At 39.8% G+C, this 26455-nt stretch overlaps 2 protein-coding genes across 3 annotated transcripts in view; one reads left to right on the top strand and one right to left on the bottom strand.

The window, feature by feature from the left end:
• The window catches only part of LOC100698272 (E3 ubiquitin-protein ligase SMURF2), a 62522-nt gene extending 55015 nt beyond the window's left edge, over positions 1-7507 (top strand). For both annotated transcript variants that reach the window (XM_005463272.4, XM_005463271.4), the window contains exons 13-20: positions 1364-1467; positions 1583-1697; positions 2089-2267; positions 2929-3066; positions 3202-3322; positions 3457-3658; positions 4240-4315; positions 4469-7507. In XM_005463272.4, coding sequence (XP_005463329.1) covers positions 1364-1467; positions 1583-1697; positions 2089-2267; positions 2929-3066; positions 3202-3322; positions 3457-3658; positions 4240-4315; positions 4469-4568 — 1035 coding nt within the window. In that variant the 3' untranslated portion in view covers positions 4569-7507. The remainder of the gene's footprint in view (positions 1-1363; positions 1468-1582; positions 1698-2088; positions 2268-2928; positions 3067-3201; positions 3323-3456; positions 3659-4239; positions 4316-4468) is intronic.
• A 3865-nt stretch (positions 7508-11372) lies between these two features.
• Positions 11373-25710, bottom strand: LOC100698001 (centrosomal protein of 95 kDa). The gene is given in 21 exon segments (XM_019359704.2): positions 11373-12329; positions 12981-13052; positions 13140-13286; positions 13866-14016; positions 14296-14372; positions 14471-14640; positions 17070-17220; positions 17719-17814; positions 19068-19273; positions 19526-19643; positions 19756-19885; positions 20028-20245; positions 20404-20486; positions 20604-20664; positions 21449-21681; positions 22000-22118; positions 22778-22898; positions 23338-23448; positions 23665-23772; positions 24543-24671; positions 25514-25710. Coding segments are annotated over 21 exon segments (2703 nt in total). The 5' UTR covers positions 25539-25710; the 3' UTR covers positions 11373-12152.
• Between the last annotated feature and the right edge of the window lie 745 nt (positions 25711-26455).

Below are 26455 nucleotides of genomic sequence, written 5' to 3'. Positions count from 1 at the left end.
ACAGGCGTCTCCTCACTGATGCTGTACAGACCCAAGCTACAATAAGGCAGGCCAAAGTAATCAACCAGTTTACTTAATGTTACTCATAAAACTCTATTTACTGTGCTCTGCTATTTTTGTTTCAGATTTTTTGGCTTCATTTTAGCACCTTTCAGAGGTGGAGGGGTCTTTTGTCTGTCATACTCAATGTTTAGCTAAATAATGATCTTTAACTAAGTTTCTCTGATGTCCCTCAGTAATGTTTTGGTGACTTTGTACACAAATCCTTGTGCTCACTAACATTCTGTAGTCAGAGGGCTAGTTTCATTTGTTTTCCACGTGCTGCCTGTGTGGTTTACCAGACATCAGCTGCACCTTTTTAAGACTCCAAAACTCTAGTTTACACAATTAAAGTGTTTGTGATGAATTGAATCTTGCAGCTGACTCAGTGCAGCCTAGATCTGTCATGCTTTCACAGCTGCGGCAGTGCCGTTGCTGTGGCAGGAGATTATTTACTGCAGGGTGGCCTTTGAGTGTCTGGACTCCTGTTAGAGGACACATTATTCTTGCAAGACGTGAAAAGCAAAACCTTTTTTTAATTGTGCAGGATCTATATGATGATGAGGATTTAGGGTTTTGTTTGTTTTAAAGCAATATCTTAATAGTAATATTTAATGTTGGTAGTAATTCTGTAGTACTTTAGGCTACACATGAATGAATATTCTCATGTCAGGTCTGATTATAGAAACTTTGACTCAGGACTGCCGAGCTTTGAAGTTTTGAAAACTTGGAGTGGGAGGCCAGCAAAATATTCTGTAATAGTTTCGTTCATTTCCTCATCACCAAAACTATGAAGACCTGAGAGGAAGGCGACGTTTACAGCAAGCTGCCTGCCTGCCTGTTAAAACACACACCCGACATGTCTGTAAACAAAAAGGACACATACAGACACAAACCTGTGTTGTTGTAATTTACTGAATTCAAACACAAATTATCAACTTTTTCCTTCCCTTTGTTACCAGGTGAGGTAGTTTTCATTATTAGCTAAAATTCACTCATGGTGGTCAAACTTATTGAACTTTGACCATGGAGTGAGAGTGATCCCAGGCTGCAGTGTGCTCTGCTTGGCACAGTGACAAACTGTACTGGTTGTTCTGGTTTATTTCACACATCACGACTCTCTGAAGGTGTGAGTTGCTTTCCTTTACAGTCTTTGGTGTGTTTGCACAGCAGGTAATACACCTACCCAACCAAAGTTGCAAAGTTGGTGTATTTCCAGTCAGCAAAGATAGCAGTGCCACTGTTTAAGTCATATTGCAGAGAAATGTGATACTGAAGGGTGTCTTCTTTTACTGACCTGCATGTTAAATTTGCTGATTCATAGGAGTCGTACCGGCAGGTGATGAAGATGCGGCCGAAAGATCTTTGGAAGAGACTCATGATCAAGTTTAGAGGAGAAGAGGGGCTGGATTATGGCGGGGTAGCAAGGTAACATGTCCCGTGCTTTTTGTTTTCCTGTGCTTTAAATATCATTAAACGGTGATTCATCCTTGTTGGTGTTATTTTGTATTACATTTTCACACTGAACCCGTATTTGTGTTAGGGAGTGGTTGTACCTGCTGTCCCACGAGATGCTGAACCCTTACTACGGCCTGTTCCAGTACTCTAGAGATGATATCTACACTCTACAGATTAACCCGGACTCTGCTGTCAACCCAGTAGGTTTCTTTGGTTTAATAGTCATAATATTTGATAAGATATGTGATAATGTATGTAAACTGCTAATCGCTGCAGGCAAAAACATGAAATAGGGTTGTTAGGTAGGACAGCTTCACCGTTAAATGATCAAGCTTCAGTTCTGTAAGCCTAACATTATGTTTTTCATGTTGATATGAAATGCAAATGACAGATTTGTTGTTAAATTTTTTTGTTAAATAATTAATTGTTAAAACAATTAATATACCTTTATTTTGGTCAATTGTTTTATGTCTCTGTATTTGAACTAGGGAATTATTTCCTCTCCTGAGTTTTCACCATTCGTTCCAGCTGAATGTGATAAGCTATGGACGAAAACTCAGTTTATTACTATTCCCGTGTTTTAATCTGCAGGAGCACCTGTCATACTTCCACTTTGTGGGTCGCATCATGGGCATGGCAGTGTTTCATGGCCACTACATTGACGGAGGCTTCACTCTGCCCTTCTACAAACAGCTGCTAGGAAAACCGATCACGCTGGATGATATGGAATCCGTCGATCCGGACCTACACAACAGCCTCGTCTGGATTTTGTGAGTCCTGTTGTTTTCACGTCATTTTTTTAATCTGTTTTCTAAACGCTGGCAACACAAAGTTGAAAGCATAGTGTAGACTTTTTCTTTCAGGTGTTTCACGCATGCAGGGGGGAAAACATGTCTGCATAAACCAAAATGAATTAAAACAAAGCTCAGAGCACTGCTTCTTCAGATAGCCACAAAAACCTGCTCAGTTTGTTCTCAACCAAACCATTTCTTATGGCTGCACTGCCCCCTGCTGCCACATGAGCACAACATCCGACGTCAAAAGCGAACAGCCTATTTTACTCCTTCACCTGCAGCTTTTCAAAAAAATGTGTTGGCTTGTGTGCCTCAGTTTTAGCCTGGTTAATGGTAAACAGCTTTGTTTTTGTGATGCAGTCAGTTCTGTTTCTTGCTCAGACATCACTGATCATGTGAAGGTGAATACTGGAGGAAAAAACCCCCCCCAAACCTTTACATTAACATGACATAACAAATGGCCTCAACAAAACACCCTTAATTTAGTGACTGTAAAAATACCACAGTCTCTTTTGTATTATTTTATTTTATATATGTATTTTTTTTGAGGAGCATATCCTGAAAGATAAAGAAATCAGAAACGATGAGCTGGTACTTATCGCTACATCCTGTATTTTCTGTCTCCCTGTCTGCTCAGGGACAATGACATCACTGGCGTCCTGGACCACACTTTCTGTGTGGAGCACAATGCTTACGGAGAAATCATCCCACATGAACTGAAACCCAATGGGAAGAGTATCTCTGTGACAGAAGACACCAAGAAAGAATATGTGAGGTATGGACTAAAAGAAACACAAAGACAACAATGTGCAGCATGTAGCAGAGTTTGAGTCCACACACGCTCACCGTATTTACACTTCTCTGCATCATTGTCTCACACATTTCCTCTGCTCTCTCATGCTCTCTGCAGGTTGTATGTGAACTGGCGTTTCCTTCATGGCATCGAGGCTCAGTTTTTGGCCCTGCAGAAAGGCTTCAATGAGGTTATCCCACAGCATCTGCTCAAAGCCTTTGACGAGAAGGAACTAGAGGTACAATAGATGACAGCAGCACCTCTTGTAAAAACATAAAGATCGTCATGTTTCATTTATATTGATGGGATCTATGCCCACTCAAGAGTTGTAACATCAATTCCAGGATGATGTAAACGTTTCTCTTTTTTCAGCTGATTGTGTGCGGCCTGGGAAAGATCGACATCGCCGACTGGAAGTCAAATACCCGCCTGAAGCATTGCACCCCTGACAGCAACATCGTCAAGTGGTTTTGGAAAGCTGTGGAGTCGTTCGACGAGGAGAGGAGGGCCCGATTACTGCAGTTTGTTACTGGCTCATCTAGAGTCCCGCTGCAAGGCTTCAAGGCTTTACAGGGTACTTAACCCGACTTTGTGTGTGTCTGTGTGTGTGTTCCCATCAGTCCTCTGCCTGCAGCTCTAAATTATTTTGTGGGCCCAGTTTTTTAAAGGTAGAACTCCACTTTTAAATATTGCTTCTGCTTTCTCTCCATATAACAAATGGGCAGTTCCTTCAGTTTTTATTAGCAGGGATGTTGGTGCCCATCATGCTCATGCGCAGCTTCATATATTTACATCTTCTTGGACTCTTGGATCATTATTTGTCTTCATCTGCTGTCTGGAACAAACCTCTTGATTTAAGCCAACTTTCTTCTGATTGGCTGACTCTCACAAACAGAAGGTTTGCACAGCAGGTGGGAGTAGCGTCTATGTTTACTGCCAAATCGTTGTGCCTGCCATGGCCATTATCAGGTTATCCCTTTTTTTTAATCTAAGAGTTGTGGGAAAAATTATGAAATTAGGTCTCTGTAACGGTCTGAATCCAGAGCTTTTGCTCACAGGGATTATTTTTACGTACACTGTAGTATTTGTACCTTCACCGGCATAATAAGTTCACTTTTATGTTGCTGATGGATCCTGTTTGTGCTCTGATTGCAGGTGCTGCAGGGCCCAGACTCTTCACCATTCATCAGATTGATGCCAACACCAATAACTTGCCCAAAGCCCATACCTGGTATGTGTGGCGTGTATCTCCAGGATAGATCCATATGTTACACACTTAACAGGAACAAAAACTTAAATATTTTTGGAGTAGAAAATAATCCTTTAAATGATCCTTTATCACAGCACATGTCAAATTCCTCTTTTGTTTTTCCTCTTTCTCCAGCTTTAACCGGATCGACATTCCGCCCTATGAGAGCTATGACAAACTATACGACAAGCTACTGACGGCGATCGAGGAGACGTGTGGCTTTGCAGTGGAATGAGAGCCATCTCGTAGAGTGTCTTTGTGTATGAACGAGTGTAACTGTGCAGGACTATAGTGGACTATTTCCGTCACTGTGACGCGCCGCCAGGTTCGCTCGGAGCCTGATGCGCGTGTCCAGCCTACAGTCTTCCTCTTCTCTCACCACCACAGTCCACACTCTTCCCTTATCGATGCGTTTGAACAGCTGCTATAGAGTCCTTCCTCTGTCATCGTCAGCATCTTAGAAAATTTCTCCAAGACATTTAGCAACCATTATTCTTTTTGTTTCTTTGTTTTGCCGTTTTTACTGACTGATCCATGTCATGCTACTGAATCTTTAATACTGCAGGTAGCCATATACATTTTTTTTTTTTTTTTTTTTTTAACCATAATAGCCATCTTAACCTCAGCATATAACACCTTCCGATCCTCGTGGAGCTGGTGCGCCTGATCTTGTAGGAGTGCCACGACTTCATCCTACCTCGGTGTCCTGCTTCGATATCGATAGGGTTTCATTTCAAAATGCTACATGTCATCATTTAGGCAGTTAATAGAGTCAGAAAAGATAATCTGTGGGTCGTAATTAGTTTGATTTTTCACACCAGCAGTAATTTTGTACCTGTTAAAACATTTAATGACATTTTGAAGTGGGACTTGTCGCGGATGATTCGGGCGTAGGTCCTCGTGTTTCGTGGCGTTTTTGAGGGACGAACTCTGGCGGTGAAGAATTCTCAATCATGTTTTCTCCGTAAATCGCTGCAGTCGTGTAATCATGCTTGTCTGTGTGTTTCTGCATGTGTACAAGGAAAAGTAGACATGTCGCAGTTGCCCTTCATCTCCGGTTCACCTTCCTTTTTCTCCCTGCTCTCGTTCACACGTTTGTCTCCAGCAGCATGTTTTTTTTCTGTCCAGACAAGCTTGCCTCAGCCCACTTAATGTCAAAGCATATGTGAAAAGAGCACATCTGTCCACAGGATGAAGCTCGGCGAAAAGCTGTTCAGGGCAGTTGTTCGTTTTCGGTCACATCATCAGTTTAAACAGGCAGAAGTATTCCTCTCTCTCTCTTTCTCTCGTTCTCGCGTCACTTTAGAGCACTTTACAAACTGAGCGGTGATGGCAGGAGTGCTTTCTTCACATTGGATTGAAATATATCACGTTTCATTTGCTATACAACTACATTTGAAATATTCAGAGTAAAAAGTATCTATACACCTGTAATTTTTAAGTATATATGTACAAATACATAGCTATTTTGTATATTGTTGCTTGTTCTTTCTGTTCAGTTTAAATGCAAGCATGTTGATGTCTGTCACAGACCTCTTTGCATTCTCAGGTGAAGTTGTCCTTTTTTTTTTATATATATATATATTTTAACTTTTTTTTTTTTTTATTTTACATTAGGCTAGTATGTGAGGAGGGGATAAAACTGTATACTGGGGCCCTTTCTTTAAACCTTTAATAGTGTAAACCTAGCAGTTTAAAGTGACGTTTTCTTGTGGTCTTTCACCGTCACTTCTTAACAAACATACGTTCTCACAGGAGACCACAGTTGCTGCTCTGGAGGTCTGGTAGCACAGACAGCGGTGTGATTTCACACATACAGGAGCGATCTGTTTGGCAACATTCATTGTTTTTGTTTTTTGTTTCTGTGCTGTTGGGTGTCCTGAGATCTTAAGAGCTGCAAATGCTGGAGTTTGACTGCTGCTGAGCTCCTGGGTGCTACATGGTGAAAATGTTAAACCAAAATGAAAAGTCACTGAAATACTAGAGAGGCGACAGCGAGAAGCATCTCCATCAGCAAAGCCTCCATCCATCCAAAAAGAAAACAGGCAAACAAAAACCACACACTGCATGAACGGATGCTTGAGATTAAAGGCTATTTATTTGCATAAATTTTCCTCTTAGAAAACTTTTTGACTTGGAAAGAATCTAATAAATGTTCTTTTTTTTTTTTTCTTTTTTAAATTTTGTTGTTGTTATATGTAATCTGCATTTACTTGCAGCCATCGGTGGTTTATTAGCAGACACCCCTCGCATCGTAAACCTTTTTTTTTTTAATCATTATTTTTTATTTTTGATCATCATGAGACAAAACAAATAAAAATGAGTACATTGAAATTGTGGTCTTTGTCTAGTTGCAGATATATTGTTTGAGTTCTGTCTTTGATAATTTTACTCAGAGCTGGAAAAATGCATTACAAGTTTATGGGGTATTTTGTTTTTGTTTTTTGCACACATTATGCATACTTGGACTCCAAGTTATAATCCAACACTTCCTTCTATTTACCAAATAGTTATTGGACTAAATATTTTTCTTTATGTAGATGACATATATAGACACACATGTATGTTTGTTCAGTGCACAAAGTCCGTGTCTGGTCTTTGTTGCCGTCTTTACTTTTTCCAGACGGTTTGGTCTTCCGTACAAAAGCTGTCGGGGCTGAGTGCTTCCAGACGAGGGGAAAAATGCCCTCCCCCTCCTGTTAAGCAGCCAAATTAATCAGACAGTCTGAACAGTTTTACAGATGATTGTTAACCTTCTGAAGCAACATCTGCGATATAAAAAGTCCAAACTTAAATCTGGTTCTGGTTGATATTGTGCACTTAAAAGATCAGCTGGTTAAAAACCACAACAAGTTAGTGTTCGGCAGACTCCTCTCCCCTTTAATTCCGGTGTGTGTGTGAGCGGGTTAATGACTTTTGGTGGAATTCAGTACAAAAAAAACAAAAACTTTTTTTTTTTTTAATGCACCATGTTTCCTTTTGAATCCTGTTTTTGTATTTATTATTACAGTATATGTTTGCATAGTTTTTAACATCAGCTGCTCTGTGAGTTTGTAACTGACACCTGTACATAAAGACAATAAAGAAGCAGAGTCATAAACATCTTGTACCCTTGCAGAAAGCTGAGCAATAAAACTGTGCTGTTTGGACCTAACAGCATTATGTTTTATAGAATTACGGCTGTTACTGTGGTTTTTATCTATTGTTGTAGCTGTGATTTTTTTAAAGACTTATTTTAAATAATGATGGTTTTTCTGGTCATGTAATAATCTGCTCATTAAGTTGGTATTCTAAATTAATTTCTTTAAGACAAAGTGTAGCAAATATCTGACGCAGGATCTCAGAGATGCATCTGACCCTTCAGCTGATCGAAACCCTTCAGTTCACTAAAGCCTCATCACAAAGAGTGGAACAAATGGCAAAAATAAGAGCTTTGAATGTTCTTTAAGAATCCTGGAGAATTATTACTGAAGATTACTTCCTTAAGGCTGTGTTGAAGAATTAAGGCGATCTTAACAAATACTGACTTTTGAGCTCATTAGAATTGTAAAAACTTTTTTTGCTGCAAATATTTTCTTCTTAAAAAAAAAAAAAAGCAGAATCAGAATACTTTATTAATCCCTGAGGAAATTATGTAAATAAAAGAAATGAGGGGTTGCACAGTTAAACATGAATATTAGGACAGCACAGTTAAATTCTACCTCTGGTCCGATCAATGCTCTCATCCAATGGTGTTGTATTATATAACAGTTCTCTACAGGTGGGTCAGGCTTTTATTTATTTTATTTTTTTTTACCGTCAGCTGGCATTAACCGTTTGGGTTCGAGAGCCTTTAACCAAAAAACATAAACACTACCGAACATTTCCGCATACTGGGCTAGGAAAGGTTTTAGCCAATCAGGTGCCTATTTCAGAGGGACTGATTTCCTGTTGACTGTTCGGCAGACGCAAATGCACGTGCACTTCCCTCCGATTGGTGGAAATCCTGCTTCAATGGCGGAAAATCATTGAACTGATAAATACACATTACTGTGTAACTGCGTCTTCCAGTAAATTGCTACGTTCTCATAAACATATAATTAATTCACTGAAAAACACACAGGACCAGGTCTGTAGAAGCTACCTTGAATACAGAGACCGCCCACAGCTGCAGCACACCGGAGGAGAGGAAAGCTTCCCGTGTAGTGGAGGCAAATTTTAATTTGTGTCTGCACCTGCAGTCATAGTATGAAGGACCATACCTATGTTTGCTCATCGCAGAATGAGCCATCTTCAGCAAAGAAGCGAAAACTGGAAGGAAAGAGACGATGAGACCCACGTGGGTATAAAAACACTGGGATAGTAGCTTTTCTCCAATGGAAAGAGTTGCGAAGAGCGAAGAATTTAAAAAATGATGGTGGAGTCGCCTGCTTTCTCCTCGACAGGCAGGTCAAGCTAGCATCTTTACACAACGAGTTAAAAAAGAAAGAAAGAAAAACTTAAAGGTTTAGCTAATAGGAAAACAGAACTTAGCATGACTGCAGTTGCGATCTACTGACATCTAGCAGTGAATTTGTGAACACCGTGCCTTTAAAACAACAAAATATTATTTTTTCTTTCATTCACGCAGTGTTGGGCGTAACATGGTAAAAAATGGTAAATGGTCTGTATTTGTATACCGCTTTACCTAGTCCCTATGGACCCCAAAGCGCTTTACACTACATTCAGTCATCCACCCATTCACACGCACATTCACACACTGGTGATGGCAAGCTACATTGTAGCCACAGCTGCCCTGGGGCGCACTGACAGAGCCAAAAATAAAGAAAATGGAGTTTGTCTTACCAAAGCTTAAAAAACTTGAAAAAAATGCTGATTATTTCAGTAAAAGTGCTCACATATGTACAATAAATCTAGAAAAAAATGAAGAACATGTAAACAAAGAACTCAGCACCTCATTAAGTGTGGGAGATGGACACCACCTGGTGGACATGGGAAGTTACACCGCTGTGACGCCTCAGCTCAAAAATCAGGCTTTTGTTCATTTTCAGCAAACCTTGTGTTCGTTCTTCGTATCACTGCATCACCTCACATTTTCGTACTCTTTAAAAACATCAGAGTCCTCCTATAACAGGGGTGGGCAATTCCAGGCCTCGAGGGCCAGTGTCCTGCAGGTTTTAGATCTCACCCTGGGTCAACACACCTGAATCACATGATTAGTTCGTTACCAGGCCTCTGGAGAACTTCAGGACATGTTGAGGAGCTAATTTAGCCATTTAAATCAGCTGTGTTGGTTCAAGGACACGCCTAAAACCTGCAGGGACACCGGCCCTCGAGGCCTGGAGTTGCCCACCCCTGTCCTATAATTAACTGCTGCATGTTTTTTGCTCCTTTCAGCCTGTCAGAGATCATCATGGATGAAGAGTGCATCCTGCAGCTGTTCGAGTCATGCCAGGAATGCAGCAGCCAGCGTACAGTAATGAAAGAAGTCAAAGGACTGAAGCTGGTCATTTACCAGGACTGCTGCTTCTCTGAGAGCCGCTTTAAGTGGGCCAACCTGTCGGATGATGACGATGACAGAGACGATGGTTATTCCTAGTGTGATGGGAAAGAGTCAGAAAATGGATGGAGCAAAGAAGTGTCACCAACAAGTACCAGAGGGGAGTATCAGCTGATGTTAAGCTGGTTCATGTATAAAACTCACTTGATTGTATTCCTTGTTAGGCCCCTGTGGTCTTTCACAGTGTTCGGGTTCGCTTCCACAAACAAACTCTGATTACAGTTGAACAAATGGTTGTAACGGATCAGAAGATCCCACTGAAGAAGGATGGACTGTGCCGTTTCTTTTTCAACATCTTCTGATCTCATTTCCTTGCTTACTGATTAAACTCTCAGCCTCTGCTACACCCGGTGGTCTGAGTGATCCGATTGGTTCCCAGACTACTCAGTAAGTTAAAAAAAAAAATTAACCTACTTCCCTCTTCTTCAGTTTAAAAAGCCAAATCTGGCAATGGCTACAAGCAGTGTGCATTAGTAGGAAGTTTCCCTGGTTTTAGTTTGACTGCTGCCTGGTTACCCATCAGCGGCAATGCCTTTTTTTTTTCCCCTAAACCTTTTCAAGTTAACCCAGACTACTTTGCATAATGACTGGAAACCATTATGCAAACTAAAAGCAGACAGGAAGGAGATAATATATCCAAAGGCCTCGAGATAAGCTAACTGGATACAGGTGACATGTAAAAAGCTTAAACTTGTCACCATTTAGGCAAAGATGTTTAAAAATGACCCAGTTTTCCTCTGCATGCCATGGTAAATGGACTGGTAGTTTAGTAGCACTTATTCACCTACAGAGCACTCAGAGATTTTAAATGCTTTTGCTGATCAATCTCACAAACGTCGATGGAGCCTAGTACACCTGACAGTTAATGTGCCAACACGCCTAACCGAATTACGCGGGTGGATGAGTTATTTAAAAACACACCACCTTACTCAGAGTTGTTATGAAGGGGGAAACTAACCAGAGATCAAACAGTAAAAAAATAAATAAATAAATCAGACTGTAAACATGCTCTTAACTTTTCCCATAAAAACCACATTGACCCTTAATGAGTTTTGAAACCTCAGCATGTATCAATAAAGTCATAGTTTGACGACCACTAAAATAGTTTCCATAGTTTTCCAAGAATAGCTACATAGGCAGAGACCACCCCCACTAACTTCATGTCATGTTGTTACATAAACAGGCCTGAAACACGACAGAAACCGTTCAGTTTAGAAAAGATATTCAAGGGTTACTCCTGGTAGGCTTTCAAGAGGTTAATGTTGTAATGCCGTCCATCTTAACTTTGGGATTGAAGTCTAGAGGTTGCCCCTGGATGACTTGAACTGCTGACTTTCAAATTACTATATGACCTAGTCTACGTCCTGAGCCACAGTCTCCTCTCCACTTTAAAGAAAAAAAAAAAAATCTTACCTCAGATTTAAAACAGCAACTTTCATCCTTCACAGTATGTTTATGATCATTCAGTTGACTGTATTAGGCATCTATGTATCATTCAAGTCACGCTCACACATTTAATAGGTGCTGACAGTCGTCGTGTGTGTGCTCATAGAAACGATACAGTGTCAGTAGACTGTGTTTTTAATGGAGGAAACCTTTGTGCATCAGTCCAAAGCTTTCAAGTTCAGCTGAGGTTTAAAAAAAAAACCAAAAACACAATCACAATGGAGCTGAGGAAAAGAAGGCATCATTAAAGACTGATTATCGTTACCCCGGTGATGAGAAAGCAAACCAGGTTAATTAAAATCCAAACATTAAAGTTAAAAAATAAATAATCCACTGGCATGGTTAAAATATTAAGGAAGATGTTGCACATAAAAGGAAAAATGTTAAGAGTCGTCAGTCTGTGACGTTCATACTTAACTTTGCATCTGTGGTCCTTATTTGGCAACAGGAAGAACATTGCTAGGTTTTTTGCTACATTAACAACACAAAGACTGCACAGTGAAGGAATTAAAACATTCTTAGTTATCAAGTACCAAAAACCCACACAGAAAGGGGACTTGGTCCAAGGTGTCTTTTAAGATCAGCAGCTGAGGTGAGAGAGGAAGAGCTAGCCAAACTAGCCAATAGCTACATTTAGTCAGAGTGTGTTCAGTTCATCAGTAATCAATAATCAGCACATGAACAAGTTCTTACAAAGAGAATATCCTTTTCCTGTGCAAAGCTCTGAAGGAGGACGCCTGAGGAGATCGTACTGTTCATCGGGTTCTCGTACCGTTGGCTGTGAATGGCAGAAAGTCCTTTGATTCAAACCAGTCAGACCCGAGTCTTCCTCGGTCAGTGCAGATAGCTAGTGTTGTACTGGAAGGAGGCCATCCGAACACGATTACGCAGCCTCTGGATCTCCAGCTCCTGGAAGTAGTCGTCCTCATCGTTCTGGATTATGATTCTTTGCAGTTCGCCGATTTCACGCTCCATCCTGGAACGCAGCTCTCGCTTCATCTTTAGCAGTGCCTGCGGGGGAAAAAAGAAAAGAAACTGTAAATCTTTAAATTATTTAAATGATTGATAATTTGTGTTTTCTGGCATATAAACTGTGTCTATGTTGTTTGTCCTGCGGTAAAGCACTGTGGTTTATGAGGATCTCTAAGAGTGGACTGGGAATTCAGTGTAACACATTTAGTTTTGATATGCTGCATACCATGTGCAGGAAAATCTGTGGATTCACAAGAAATCACATAAAAACTCTACAAAGTTTATACAATTCCCTCTTGATGTCCTACAGCTGGGACTCAGTTCTGTCTTCATCCTGAAAACTTCCCACCAAAAATAATTTCAAATCACTGCATTTCCTTTTATATAAATGCTTTTTATGGTTGTGAGAAACAAAAAAAAATAAAAATAAAATAATGTACAGTTGATGCTGCTGCCTGGATTTCACAACTATTTGTTTGTATTTCTGGATGATCACTGTGGTACTGCATCCTCTACCTGCAGAGCATGCAGGTGAGTTTAAAGGGTGCCCTCTGCTGGACCAATAGCGAATCACATTGATTTCTTTAATGCGTTTTGACGGGATCAGGTACAATTTGAACATTTAATTTTCCTACTTACTAACAAATATTTAAATTAACAATAAGCAGCAGTAACAAGTATATAATTTACCTTTTCTTGAGCTTTTTTCCGAACCTGGATGTCCTGCCGCTCTTGTGCAAGTTTTTCAGCTAGCAGTGAAAACTGAAAGACAGACAGCATGTCACCGACTTCACCTGGAATGGGTGTGTCATCGCCTTTATTTTGAAATGGCAGAAAGCTGCATCTTACCTGATCTTTATAATAGTTCTCCATGGACTTGATCTGATCCTCGTGTTGTCTCTGCTGTTCCAGTCGCTGCTCCCTGGCGTAAGCTCTCTGCTCTCTCAGCCGATTCTTCTGTATCTCCAAACCCTCGTCGAATAGCTGCCGAAACATCTGCAAACACACACAGACACACTTTAGTCATCACTCAAATAAGTCCAACCTTTACTGAAGTCTACTTGATGAATAATAAATAATCTACAGCAGTCCAGTAACTATAAATATCTGTTGTAAAATGTAAAACTTTTTTCATTTTCATATTTATCTATTTACAGGGAGCTGCTGAAAATGGGAAAATAAGCTGATGGCTCAAATTTCCTGTACTGCTCCTTTCAAACACCCACACCAGTATTTGATGTTAGGAATTTTTCAGGGCATGTTTCAAACTTTATTGCTTAGAGCCAGAACCAGTCTGGACTCAGAGGACATGGATGAGGGTACAATGGTAGGTCCACCGTAGAAAGTAGAAGCCATCAAATACATCCAGCATTTACAGTTTTACCTTCTTAACTGAGATCACTGGATACATTTCTACTTTTACAGCATTAAAATGTCTTTATGCTGTCACACGGTGAGTTTGTTAATATCACATCAGGCACCAGCATGCACATTTTTAAAACAAACAGGAACATCATGATTATGAGTAAATAATTACTTGTGTCTTTAGTCCTAAACTGTCCCTTCAGTACCCACCCTCTCCTCCTTGGTGCGAGCCCTCATGAGGCGGGCTCGGTGCTGAACATGATATTCGTTGTGGTACTTCTTGGCTCGAGCCATCTGCTGCCTCTGCTCCCTGAGCCTGTTCTGGGTCGACTTCTGCTGCTGGATTCGCTCTTTGAAGTCTCTCTAAAGGATCGAAAGGTCAGTTAGAAAAATGCTGTGCAGCACAGGCAGGTAGAGTCTATGTCCTGCACTCTTCCAACAACAAGGCGCTGCTGCAGAGCCAGTTTGACTTTTATGCCTTTTATGTTGAAAGGTTTGAGAAATGATTTTTACTCAGTGTTTCCAGCTTTCTGGCATCTGCACCAGACGATGTTTGGTCGAAATGTGTGGGACCAGGTTTAGTTTTGGAAAAGAGACAGCAGTGGACTGTAGAGTAACTGTCTGATATGTTAAAGCTCACCAGGCGCGCCTGCTGTGGTCCTGTCCTTTACGAACGAGCTCAGCCAGCAGATCGTGTTTCCTCTGAGCTTCCTCCAACTGGAAGTTTTTAATTACATATTTATTAATGAGGCCATTCATCAGATGATCTAGTACAGGCCCAAAATGCACCAGACATGTAATGGCCACTGTCCTACCTCTCTGGAGAGTTTGCTGCGATGTCGACTGTGATTGGACGACATGGCGTGGAGTCTGTCCACCTGCTGCATTTGCTGCTCCCACATTCGACCCAGGGCGTGAGGTGAGATTTGAAGGTGAGGCAACTCGTCCCAGAGCACCGGGAGTAGCTCATTCTCCATTATTCTCACTGCAGAGACACAGGGAGCACAGAGAAGAACATTTATTTAATGTTTGTGACAAACCAACAAAATGCGTACTTCAATGCAATCCTCCATCAACATGTCTGTCTCATTTATAAGACTCCATGGATGGTATTTACTACAATAAGAATAAAAGTTATACCCATTACAGAGCAGATTAACCAGAAACTTGAGTGTCTAATCGGATTAAGTCTTTTTCTGTTTACAACTCAAACACCGGCTCAACAGGGAAGCCAACATCAAAGCATCGGACCAGGTGTGTGCGCCTTTTTATGTGGGGCTTTACAGGAATGTCATTACTTGTCCTGTATTGGAACACTTTTCATCTTTTCTTCAGTCTTCAATACTGTCAACAGAGACATGTTTCTAAAGTTAGACATAGTGAGTAGCTCTTCAGAAGGACTGAAGGTTTGAGAAGGACATCATCAGGTTTACATGTCAACATCATCTGCCTACACGCCCAAGAGGTGGAAACTGCAGCCACCACAAAGTCACAAGATACTCAACATTTATGTCTGGAAAAACTACCACAAATTACAGGAAATGCAGCTGACGATTCTCTCTCTCTTTTGAATCTCATATAGAAACCTGTGGCTCAAAAAGAGATAGTAGTCGATAGATGCATCCCCAAGGAACCCAGTGAAGAAACTAGATTAAACAAAAACTCAAAACCACTCAAAACTAAGAATACAAGACTGCAAGACAACTCTCACGCAAAATTAAACTAACTCTCTGTTTAGAAGTGGTGCAAATGATGTAAATGTTATTTATCGGCGAACTGAAATCTGGTATGAGTGTGCAGTCATTATCCGAGGATCACAGGATATAGGATATTTCCTAAAGCATTACTTTCCTTGACCTCATTCCTTTTTCTAGCGAAGTCGGGGGGGGGGGTTAAAGAAAGACAGACACTAATAGGGGTTCACTTCCACACAACAAAAGCAAATACAGAAAGAAAAGTCGCAATGTTTGAGTGTAACAATAGTATGTGTTTTTGGTCGGTACTGTTGCCATGGCGACAAGGAAGTAATGGACCAACCGTCAGGTCAGTTCAGATGCACACGGGAGTTGGTGAATGATCTACTTCCATCTAATTTGGATTCTCTGTGCATCGCTATGAATGATTTACACAGCCAAACCTGTGTAATAGTCATGCGTAACATGTGATATTAGCAGTGTGGAAGATACACAGATATTACAATACCTCTGTATCTATTTATTGGTGAATGTCCACAAATGTTTCAGGCTAGCCTCTTCATCTTCATTCTTAGCATCAAACAGCAATCCACTGACAAACGGAAACAACAGACACACTCACCAAAAGAGAATCACTGCTTCAGCATGCCCAAATCTTCTGAATTTAGACCCATCACCAAAACGCTTTCATTTCTGCATCCCCATTTTTTTTTAAAAAATATCTGTTTCTCAATCTAGAATCGATTTGCCAAATGTTCCATATCTTTAAACCATCTAGAAGCTATGAAGTTATAAAGCTATGGTACATTAGCATCCTCACATTAACTTACAGACCTTCAAGTAAATCTGCCAGAGAATTAAGTGAGCAGTGATCACACTCAGCAACATGCCACATAAAGATTAAAGTAGAAAACTCTTTCTAAGCTTTGCTGTACATCATTCAACTATACTCCAGTACTCTGAACTCCATCCTCCACTCCACCCTCTCCTGTGATTTACCATCTGTAGTCATACAGTCAGTCTTTTTGTTTCTCAGCTCTTTTTTTCTGATGCATTTCAGAAAAGCTCCACAGTACACAGTAGATGAGGAGGCCCTTCAGCTGATGAAGACCTGCCCAATGTCCAACAGAAAGTGCTGCAGCAGCAAACACACTCGGTGTCCTTACCTCTGAACCTACCAGAAGTGCTGCTTCAGTGATTATCAGAGGGCCAGCCAACCCGAAGCCAGAAATACGAACATTCATTAAACCCAAACGCTGGTTAATGCTAAAGCTGAGTGATCACAGCCAAACAGAACCGTTTCCAAACCCTCAGCCTCACCCAAGGCACAGTGATAACATACATGAGGGATGTGGATCATTGTTTAACTGTAATTCTGCTGCAGAGTTGTTTCATACACGAGTAACATTTACTTTGGTAATAAAGAAAACAGTAAAGTACAAAGAAAGCAGATAAGAACAGTTTTGCTCAATAGTCATGACAAAAAAAAAATATTTCAATATGCTGCTTTGTGGAGGAAACTCATTTTTAACACCAACTTCAATTTCAGTGTTTTGAGAAAAATGTAATGTTATAATGCCGCAGTGTACCATATACACATCAGTCCAAGCAACACTGACTACGAGACATGTTTAATATACACGGGCTCTGCCTTGAAAGATAAGATGTACGTTATTTATCCCAAAAGTTGGTCAATGTGATAAATAAAGTCTAAACTTACTTGATGGAGCTTTCCTGGGAACCTCCAGTCGTCTCTGTCCTGGTGTGGTTTGTGCAGTACGCTGTGATTTATGCTGAGCTTTCAGTTTAGCCGGTGAGGGTCTGAGGTCTGGCGAAACATCCTTTAGAATGGCCTCTCTGTATTCTCGCTCCTGCACACACACAGTCCCAGTTTAGTAAACGAGAACAAACAACTCTACACTCTGAACTAAACAGAAGGATTCACAGAGATTAATAAAACTGCTTTTTTAACATTTTGACATATTGCTTTAAAAGTGAAATCTTGTTGTTTACGTTTAGAAAAGTCTTAATGAAGCCAATTTCTATTTTTCTAGTTTAATCTTGAATAACTTTTTTTCCCATTTACTTATTTGGAAATTTTCTTTGAATGCATCCCAAAACATTTACTGCACCATAGTTCACTGATTTTTTTGTATAAATAGAATAAACTTTGTATTCTCTGTGAACCAAAATGCTTTTCCCTCCGCATACATTAGAGATTTTTTCTACTTATGTTATCTCAAAGGTGTACCTATTTTTAGAATATACCTTTTTTTTTTTTTATTTGGACCCAGGGTAGGTTTTACTCTTACTTTACTTTTTAAATAATTAAATAATCTTTAACAGAAAACCGTAGATTTATAACTTACAGCTTCCCGAGCTTTGATGCGTGCCTTATCTAACTCTTTATGTTCTTTTTCTTCATATCTTTTTAGCTCCTCCTCGTAGGCTTCGTTCTCCAGATACTGAAAAAGAGAAATAATCATTTAATTTTCAAAGCATATGAAAGTAGAGCAGGGCGATATGACCAAAAATACTTATCACGATATACATTTGAAAATTTGCGATAACGATATAACTGACGATATAATTGACACTAGACAAAATACTTTACAACTCCACAACTTATTAGTGGAAAAAAACCCCCATCAATGTATTTTCACTTAAACAAGCAGCTGTTTTTTACGTGCATTAAAGTTACATAAAAATTTAACAGTGCAAATGCAAATTCCTTGCTGACGGTTTAACCAAAAGGCATTTCCAGTGGAAATTGGCCGACATATCCTCAGCATAACCATGTATAATATCCACAAAACTTAAAAAGAGGTTATACACACACACAATACGGTAATATTATGTTGAAGCACAGTACGTATCACTCCGCGAGGCGCCTGCCTACGATAGCCGTAATGCTCCGACAATCCATCAAGCGGTGCGGCTTCATAGCTTAGCAAAGTCGTACTAAAACATTTGAGAGATTTTCGAGCGCCGTGTTCCACATAAAATCGTTTCGAGGTCAGTAAACACAACCAGAATTCATACATAAGGCACACGGGATTATAAGGGGCACTGTCGATTTTCAGAAAAATCAAAGGATTGATTTTAAGTGTGCCGTATTTTCCAAAAAACACGGTAATAACGACAGCCCGCTAGCATGCTCTACCAAAAATAGTGCTTTGTTGTGTATCTGACGGACGAAAGCTAAACCAGTTCCATACCACTGAAGTTGCAGCATTTTTACAAACCAATTCTGGTTCATCCTTTCATTCAACGATCCGCTTTCGCTCTTCTCATTCTCCGTCGCCGCCATGCTTTTTCCGCCATGTGCATATGAAAACAAAGGAACTGCGCATGCGCATTTTACCCATATTCTATCGCGATATTTAATTTTCTTATCGTTGCCCAACATTATACCAGTATTACCGTGAACGGTATGATATGGCCCAGCCCTATATGAAAGTAATCAAGCAACTTCACCATTTCTGGTTGTATATTTTCCTTGTTTAAAATATTGCTCACATTTGTGTATGGCATCTTTAAATTTGCACAGTATATTTGCCAAATATGGCCTTTTTTTTCAGTTGCAAAAACGTTCATGACCAAACTTGATCATTACTGTCCTTTAACTACACTTAAACGTCAGTTTAGCATTTAACTGATTATCTTTGACTTGGCATATTGTCATGTAATATTTAGTGCACTAGTACTGTGTTAATACCTTGTCATGTTTTCTGTGAGATGATCTGTGGTGTAGCTCTCCTCGCCTTGATCGATCAGACGCTGTGAGGTTGGACTGTCTCCCATCATCCAAGCTAAGAGCCTCTGCCATCACATCCTCCAGCTGTCCCTGCAGGGAGCGACGGACTCGTGGAGGGGAAGGGGATAAGGAGCGTGCTCGGTGGGTAGACTCAAAATCAGGTGCTCCTGAAACCGTTAAATGTATATTTCACCAATTTCATTAATTTGCATGAGATCTGGAATGGTTAAGATAGTATTTTCTAAGAACAATAAAGACCTACAACAAGATTTTTAAAATCAACTGGAAATCCTTTTTTCACCAACCAGGCAATGTGATGTGGTAAAAATTAATAATAAAAGTTGTGGCATTTGTTAGTAGTTTACTGTCAAAATTGAAAAGAACAACAACAAAGTTTGTGCTCAAAATTGTGTGCACACCTGTGTCCTGTCTTGAAGTCCTGCGACGCTCCATGATGCTGTCGCTGTGGTGCGACTGTTTGTCCTCCTCTTTGACCTCGGTGGACTCTCCAGTTTCCCCCAGAACTCGTTTAAGCATCTACATTAATTACACAAGACTTAAAATATCGTAACAAGCACTCACTCGAGAACAGTGACACAGCTGAGTTGTGAACTCGCTGATCACTTTGATCAACTAAATGCAAACACACCTGATCAAGTTCCTCTAGTCGATGGGAGAGGTTTTCAGATATCTCATGCAACTCTTGTTCTGCCTGCTTGTTCCTTTTTCGATTATAAGACAGAGGCTCTTCAAAATCCTCTTGTGCTGTCCTGCTACTGCTTGGCCAGGGCAATAATATACAGCATAAAGAAGATAGTTAGGAAATCAAAAACATAACATTTACCACACTGCCTCCACATAACAATCTAAATCTGTGATAGATTCTGTTTTTTTCCCATAGCTTTCTTCTATTCTGTTTACCTCTCAGGGTGAGTTAGAAAGTCTTCCTTGAGAGCAGTTCTTTCTCTGCAACGTATCCTTCTGTCCTTTAATCTTCGTGTGCAACTCAAATCCTCCTCATCTTCCTCCTCAGTGTCTGGGGGAGAAAGGGTGGCAGGTGTCGTCCCATCTTGCAGGGTGAGGAAGAGCACATCTGGTTGTGTTCGGAATAAAACCCTCCTGGGACCTCCGTTAGTCGGCTAAGAAAAGAAAGAAGAAAAGCATCAATGTGACTTAAACAGTGTATCTGAGTATTATTGTACATGCGAATTAACCACCACATCTAGCACACAAGTTTACAATTTACCATTAGATGGTATATTAAAACTGTAAAATTGGTACAAGTGAAGAGGCTTACTGGTTGTGCTCTCACCTCCAGCGTCTCTCCCTCCACTTCTGTATCAACTCTCTGCTGGCTGGTTGAAGATTTCTCACTTACAGCTGAAAATTAAACAAAACTATGTGATGCTTCACTTAATCTCCAATCATGTTTTCACCACTTTCATCACAATTCACTTGACATTGTGTCCTTATCGACTGTGGTGTGCTTTGACTCACCAGGGGACTGGCAGTGGGTAGGAGACTGTAGTCCATTAGTTTCAGCCACTAGTTTTGAGGTCTGTGAAAAGAGGAGTGAGAAATTGAGGAGAAAGCGTAAAGAGCTTTACTCAAAACTGAGCAGTCATTAACATTCATTACAAAGATTTAGATTTAGCACTAAACATAATCTGCAGCATTCAAAACTCAACTCTATAAAATAATCAGAAACCTAAGAAGGCTTTTTAGAACATAATATAAGGGCTGATAATCAAAGTACAAAAAAACTACTCAGAAGAAAGATAAGGGAAAATTAACTTGGTGCTTATTTCTGTGTACTTTGTGCTGTAGAAGGTCAGACTCACGTCAGGACCTGTTAGCATAGATAGTTTTACAGATCACAACAGCATAAACATGGCACTTCCTGATTCCAGAGACTTCCTCATTAAGTGATGAACAGATGTAAACCGAATTGAAACATGCTGGAAAAATGAAAATCTTTTAGCAGATATCGTTCTGCTTGCAGACCTTTGAATGTAACCCACAAACTTGTTTTCTGTTACAACAGATAATCAAAACACAAATATATATAAAGGTTCAGCAAGTGAATGTTGAAGACGTTCAGAAAATGTGAACGTCAAAATGAAGTAACTTATGTTGTCAGAAAAGCCAAGTCAGCATAAGCTCATCCTTCCTTTATTTGAATTGGAATCGCCAAAGTGTGAAGTGTGTGTATGATAGGAAAAGTGTAGAATATTAACATAACACACTGGCTGTAAAACTTTGCATGTCATTTAACACTGCAGTTCACAGCAGACAGAACACATAAAACACTTCAACCTTATCATACTATATTTAAAGGATACCTCTGTAGTCATGAGGCTGACTTCCTCCTCTGTGTGCTGTTCTTTGACACCAGCAGCTGTGGAGATTTGATCGGGTAAGTGAGGGCCTACAATGGGAGTGTGGGGAGTGTTGGACTGGTTTGGTGGCTGCAGTGCAATGGCTGAGTATATCGGTTCAGTCTGTGGAGCTTTATCATTGTCCTCAGGACCAGAGGTGGTTGCTGCATCTGAGGTTGGGGGAGGGACAGCCAGTCCTTGGATTAAACAAACAAACAAACAAACAAACAAAAAACCAAGAAGACTTTTTTTTTTTTAACCAGTGATGACCTTAGAATCTTTTATAATTCTTTGTAGTAATAAACAAATTTAAAAAAGCGTCTGATGGTAGAGACAGCGGGTCACCTGGACTTTTAATAAAGCATCAAACTGCCCATGTCTTCTTATACATTTCCAAAATATCAAACACAAAAAAAATTGAAAAAAACTGTGGAAAATTATTGTTTTTTTGTTATATGCACAAAGAAATAAAGTATTATCCCCAAAACAATCACTGATTGCAAAGCAAGCCTTACCTTCTTTTTTATCTATGAATGTGCGCGCAGACACACCCAGCCCAATGAGCTCGCTGGCTGATCCCACCTCCTCACCATTCCAGGAGTGGATGGATTGTTTACTGGACTGGACGGCAGATCTGAATAATGAGAACATTCAAACTGTATCAGATTAATTACCGACAAGTTTTTGACTTTAACAAGCCGCCTCTGTAATATTCACAGCACATGCGTATCTCTCTTTCTCAGATGATTAGAGTGGGTAACCCACAAGGACACATTTCTACTAAATTCAACTGCAGCACAAGAAGTCTAGAAATAGTTGAACTTAGACATTAAAATGTCAGTTAATTATATTTTTAAGATACAAGGCTTAGAAAAGATTACCAGTATTTTTAACAGGTGTGGAGCATGACTCAGACACGTGCTGTATCAGCACTTTTGTTCGTTTCTTCTGATTATTATTATTATTAAAAAACATGAATATTAACAGTTCTGAAGAGAATGAATAAAGCAGCGGTAGAAGCAGCACCATAAAAGAACAACTCAAACATGTTTTGATGTCTTTCATCTATTATGACAGCCATTAACATTTTATTATTTACACTGCTGTTAAAAGGCTGCTGTGTCAACAGGGCATAGAGCAGGATATGCACTAAAGCTGAATGATGGCGGTCTGAGTCATCAATATCAGACCTGTCTGTCTGGTGTTTTGGTTCATGGGAAGAAAACAAACAGTAATATTCTTTTACATTGCACTGAGACTTGTGTAAAGTCTATAAAACATGTCTGTGCTTACTCTGCACTCGATGACAAGGACGCCACCTCCAGCTTTGTCTCCTTCTGCTCTGTAGCATCACATCCAGGCGGATCATTGATGTCAACCGGTGCATCCTCACTGAGACTGCCATTCTGCTCCTCTGGAAAACATGAATTTTGCAAACGACAGAGGTAGAAACAGAAAAGGCACTAATTAAAAAGAGAACGCAAAAGTAGTTATTACAACATGTTTCATGGAAATTTAAAGAGAAACAAACTCATACCCAACAAACCCCCTCGCCAAATGTCAAACTGTTAACCTCAAAGAGTCACAGTTATAAATATCTGACGAACACTAAAAAAAGATGGATTGTAATTGTACTACTTATCTACTATACTCTAACAAAGACAGGCAGGAGTGCAGCTTTTCATGCCTCCTAACAAAACGCATTTTATAATGTATAAAAACATTACAAAAGTCCTTTAAAAACACTAAGGTGTGACACTATAGGCATTTGAAGTCATATACTTTTAATTACCTTTCAAAGTAAAAGTCAATGAGGAAAAGATGAGGGAAAAGCAACAATTTTATTTTCCTACCACTGTTCTGCGACCCGTCATTTATCTCCTCGTTGAGATATTCCAAGAGGCCATCAAAGATTTCCAAGAGGTTCTTAATAGACTCTTTATCCCCTCTGACAACATTTTCTCCTGAAAACAAACATACTCATTAAATGTCTTGTTTCTGCAACATCTGCCATGCAGTGCAAATGAAACTAATTTCATTATGATCTCAAGTTCATTCAGGTTAATGTTACGCAGATGTGAAACAGTGAATCATATTTGCTCTTCTCTGACACGCACATTCAAAATTTTTGACCTATATTATCAAGTCTTTGTTTTTACAAATAATTTTTTTTCTCTTACCTATAATATGTGAGAGGCTGATTTGAAGGTAATCCAAGGACAGAGAATCAATCACACACTGGACATTGTGGACATCTTCCTCTTGACTACATGGCACTGCAATATAATCTAAACATATAAAAACAAACAAACATCTGATTAACCAAATGCTGAATGAAGACCACAGAAATGTGCATACATGCTCAACTTTGCCCTTTAACTTAACAATAAAAAAAACAGGGTCTTGGAAAGCAATCTTACAAAACTAATCTCCCAACTGAAGTCATAATCGAACTGTGCAATAATTTTATTTGAATTTGAGTTACAACTTTGGCTTCCACATACAATGAAAGTTAAACAATTATTGTTCTGTATTATATGTTTTGCAATAATTCGCTCATTTCCCTTTAAGCACATCTTTTTTTTTTTTACTTTTGTTGCTCCATGAAAGTTCAGTTAACTCCCACTAGGCTGTGGCAAGTGCAGTCCAGATCACCTTTTACAAAAACAAAAACAAAAATGTAGTTGAATTGGTTTTTGTTTATAAATTTTTAATAATCCAGATTTTTCTCAAATACTGTAAGTACTTTTGTTAAATGATTGTAATCTCAGTATTGATTAAAAAATTGTAAATTTAATTAATGCCATAGTCAGAAAGCCTTAACTCACAGTACTGATAACTCTGGAACTGGAATTTCAATCTTAAGACTGCAGCCCCCCTACTTGATTACATGAATACCTGCAACAGTAATGCCCCCCATGCTCCTCCATCTATAGACATTAGACATGTCAAAATCTCAAGATACTGAGTTACGAAGGTATGAACAGAGACATTTTTACAATTTTTCTTTAGAAAAATGTCCAAGGGGACATCTGCCAGATCTGTAACTTCCTCTTACCTGGAACTTTCTCCCCCAGGATGTTCTCATACAGGGCAATGAAAACATCTGCATCACAGTCCGTAAGTTTCTTCAGCCTCAGGTTTACGTGACACTTGCTGAGAAGATCATTTGCCACATCAACCCAATCTGTAGACAAAAAAGGGAAGTCATGTTCATTCATATAACAGCAAATCGAGAACTTATTTATCTGACGCAATCATGGAGTATAAAAGAAATTAAAAAAGCAGAATTCATGTCATCACTTCGCGTGGAAAACTGACTTTAATAAAAAAACAAAAAACAAAACATCAAGGTTATCGTGCATGAAGAGTTTTTTTCTCAAAGATATTTTTATTGATTTAAAGCAACAAAGAAAAACAGATACACTCAGAATTGTTAAACAACAAACAAGTAAGTTTCACAGTGAGTGCATGAAGAGTTTAATTAACTTTTGTATAGCTCATTTAATGACATGAAGTGGTTGTTCTATCACAACGCCTTTTAAGTTTGCCTCAACCATGACCGCCCGAAAACTTAAGTCTGAGAGCGGGGCGGGGTAGTCTTCACCTACTATCCACACTAGCCGCCGGCTAAAACTGTTGATTTGATGGGAACAAATTAAGTTTTAAATAAATAGCATCGGTAGTCGTATCTTGTCCTGAAATCAAGAAACTATCTAAATTTGTCTGCCATCTGTTTCGTTATATTTTACGTTTTTTACGCAACTTCACCGGCTAAGTCAACTCAAAAGTAGCTAGCTAAGACTGCTAATGTTTGCTAACACGAACGTGGACATTTTAAGAAAACAACAAAAGCAGAGCCCACGTTTTCATCTCTAGTTCTCTCTATAATATATGGATGAATCGCTTATACCATCCAGGCTCACTGACAAGTGAGAAGTCACAACTTTAACCGTATGCTAGCGTTAGCTCTAAGTCAGCGTTACGTGTCATTAGCTTTCCTCGGAGTTGGAGGGTCTTCTGCCTTACCTCTCTCTCCCTCCTGGGTTCCCATGAAACAGCTGTCTGCAGCAGGCAGCTGGAGCTCACAAACAACCGACTAGCTGTAAAAGACAGTTCTGTAAACGCCTGGACCGAGTGCTACGATCCGTTTTGTTGTGGTTTTCGGTAACTGGGAGAAGGAACCATCGTTTGAAAGTGAAAACTCTTCTGATTGGACATTAGCTCGTTCTTTGTTTCCGGAAGTGCCTTTCGATTGGTACGTACCGCCCCCTACTGGTACCAATACTCCAACCTCCATAGAGAATGACAACAACAGTACCACGAGGGGTAGGATTACAAGTGGGCACAAGATGCTTAAGATATAGCTAGGAGGAAGGAGGAAAAGTGGAAGACCACTAAAAAACTAAATAGTAAATGGACTTATACAGCTGCTTTCTACTCAATGGAGCACTCAAAGCACTAACGCAAGTATCATTCACCCAATCACAAAGTGGTCACGATCGCATTCTGATGGATGCATGGGAAGGGGGAGGGTTACTTCAGCTTAAGAATACTTCAGTAGCTACACAGCTTGAGGAGTCAAGGATCAATTTACTGACCTTCCATTGGTAAATAACCCACTCATCCAGTCTACCATCTAGCCACATCCACTCAAGCTTTGTGGGTGTAGTGAAAATAAAAGAAAAATGCACTCTGACATTCATGTGGATGTTACTTTGACACGTACCACCCACCAAAACATTGTTGCAGATGAAACACACTCCCCACAGCATTTGCTCTTCCTTACGTCAGAGGGAGGATGAAGCTCTCTACACTGGAAAAACCTACCCAGGAACAATTCAAGTAACAGAGTGAACACTGAACTGCAATGCTGCAGCTCACATAACCTTAAAAATCTGTTGTCCGTATCTAGTGTTATACACCACAGGATGCAGATATTGACACAGATAAACAGGTCGGAGCTGCTTA

Source organism: Oreochromis niloticus, linkage group LG6, assembly GCF_001858045.2.
Source record: "Oreochromis niloticus isolate F11D_XX linkage group LG6, O_niloticus_UMD_NMBU, whole genome shotgun sequence".
In the NCBI taxonomy this organism is placed as follows: Eukaryota; Metazoa; Chordata; class Actinopteri; order Cichliformes; family Cichlidae; genus Oreochromis; species Oreochromis niloticus.
This window is presented reverse-complemented; position numbering and strand designations above follow the sequence as displayed.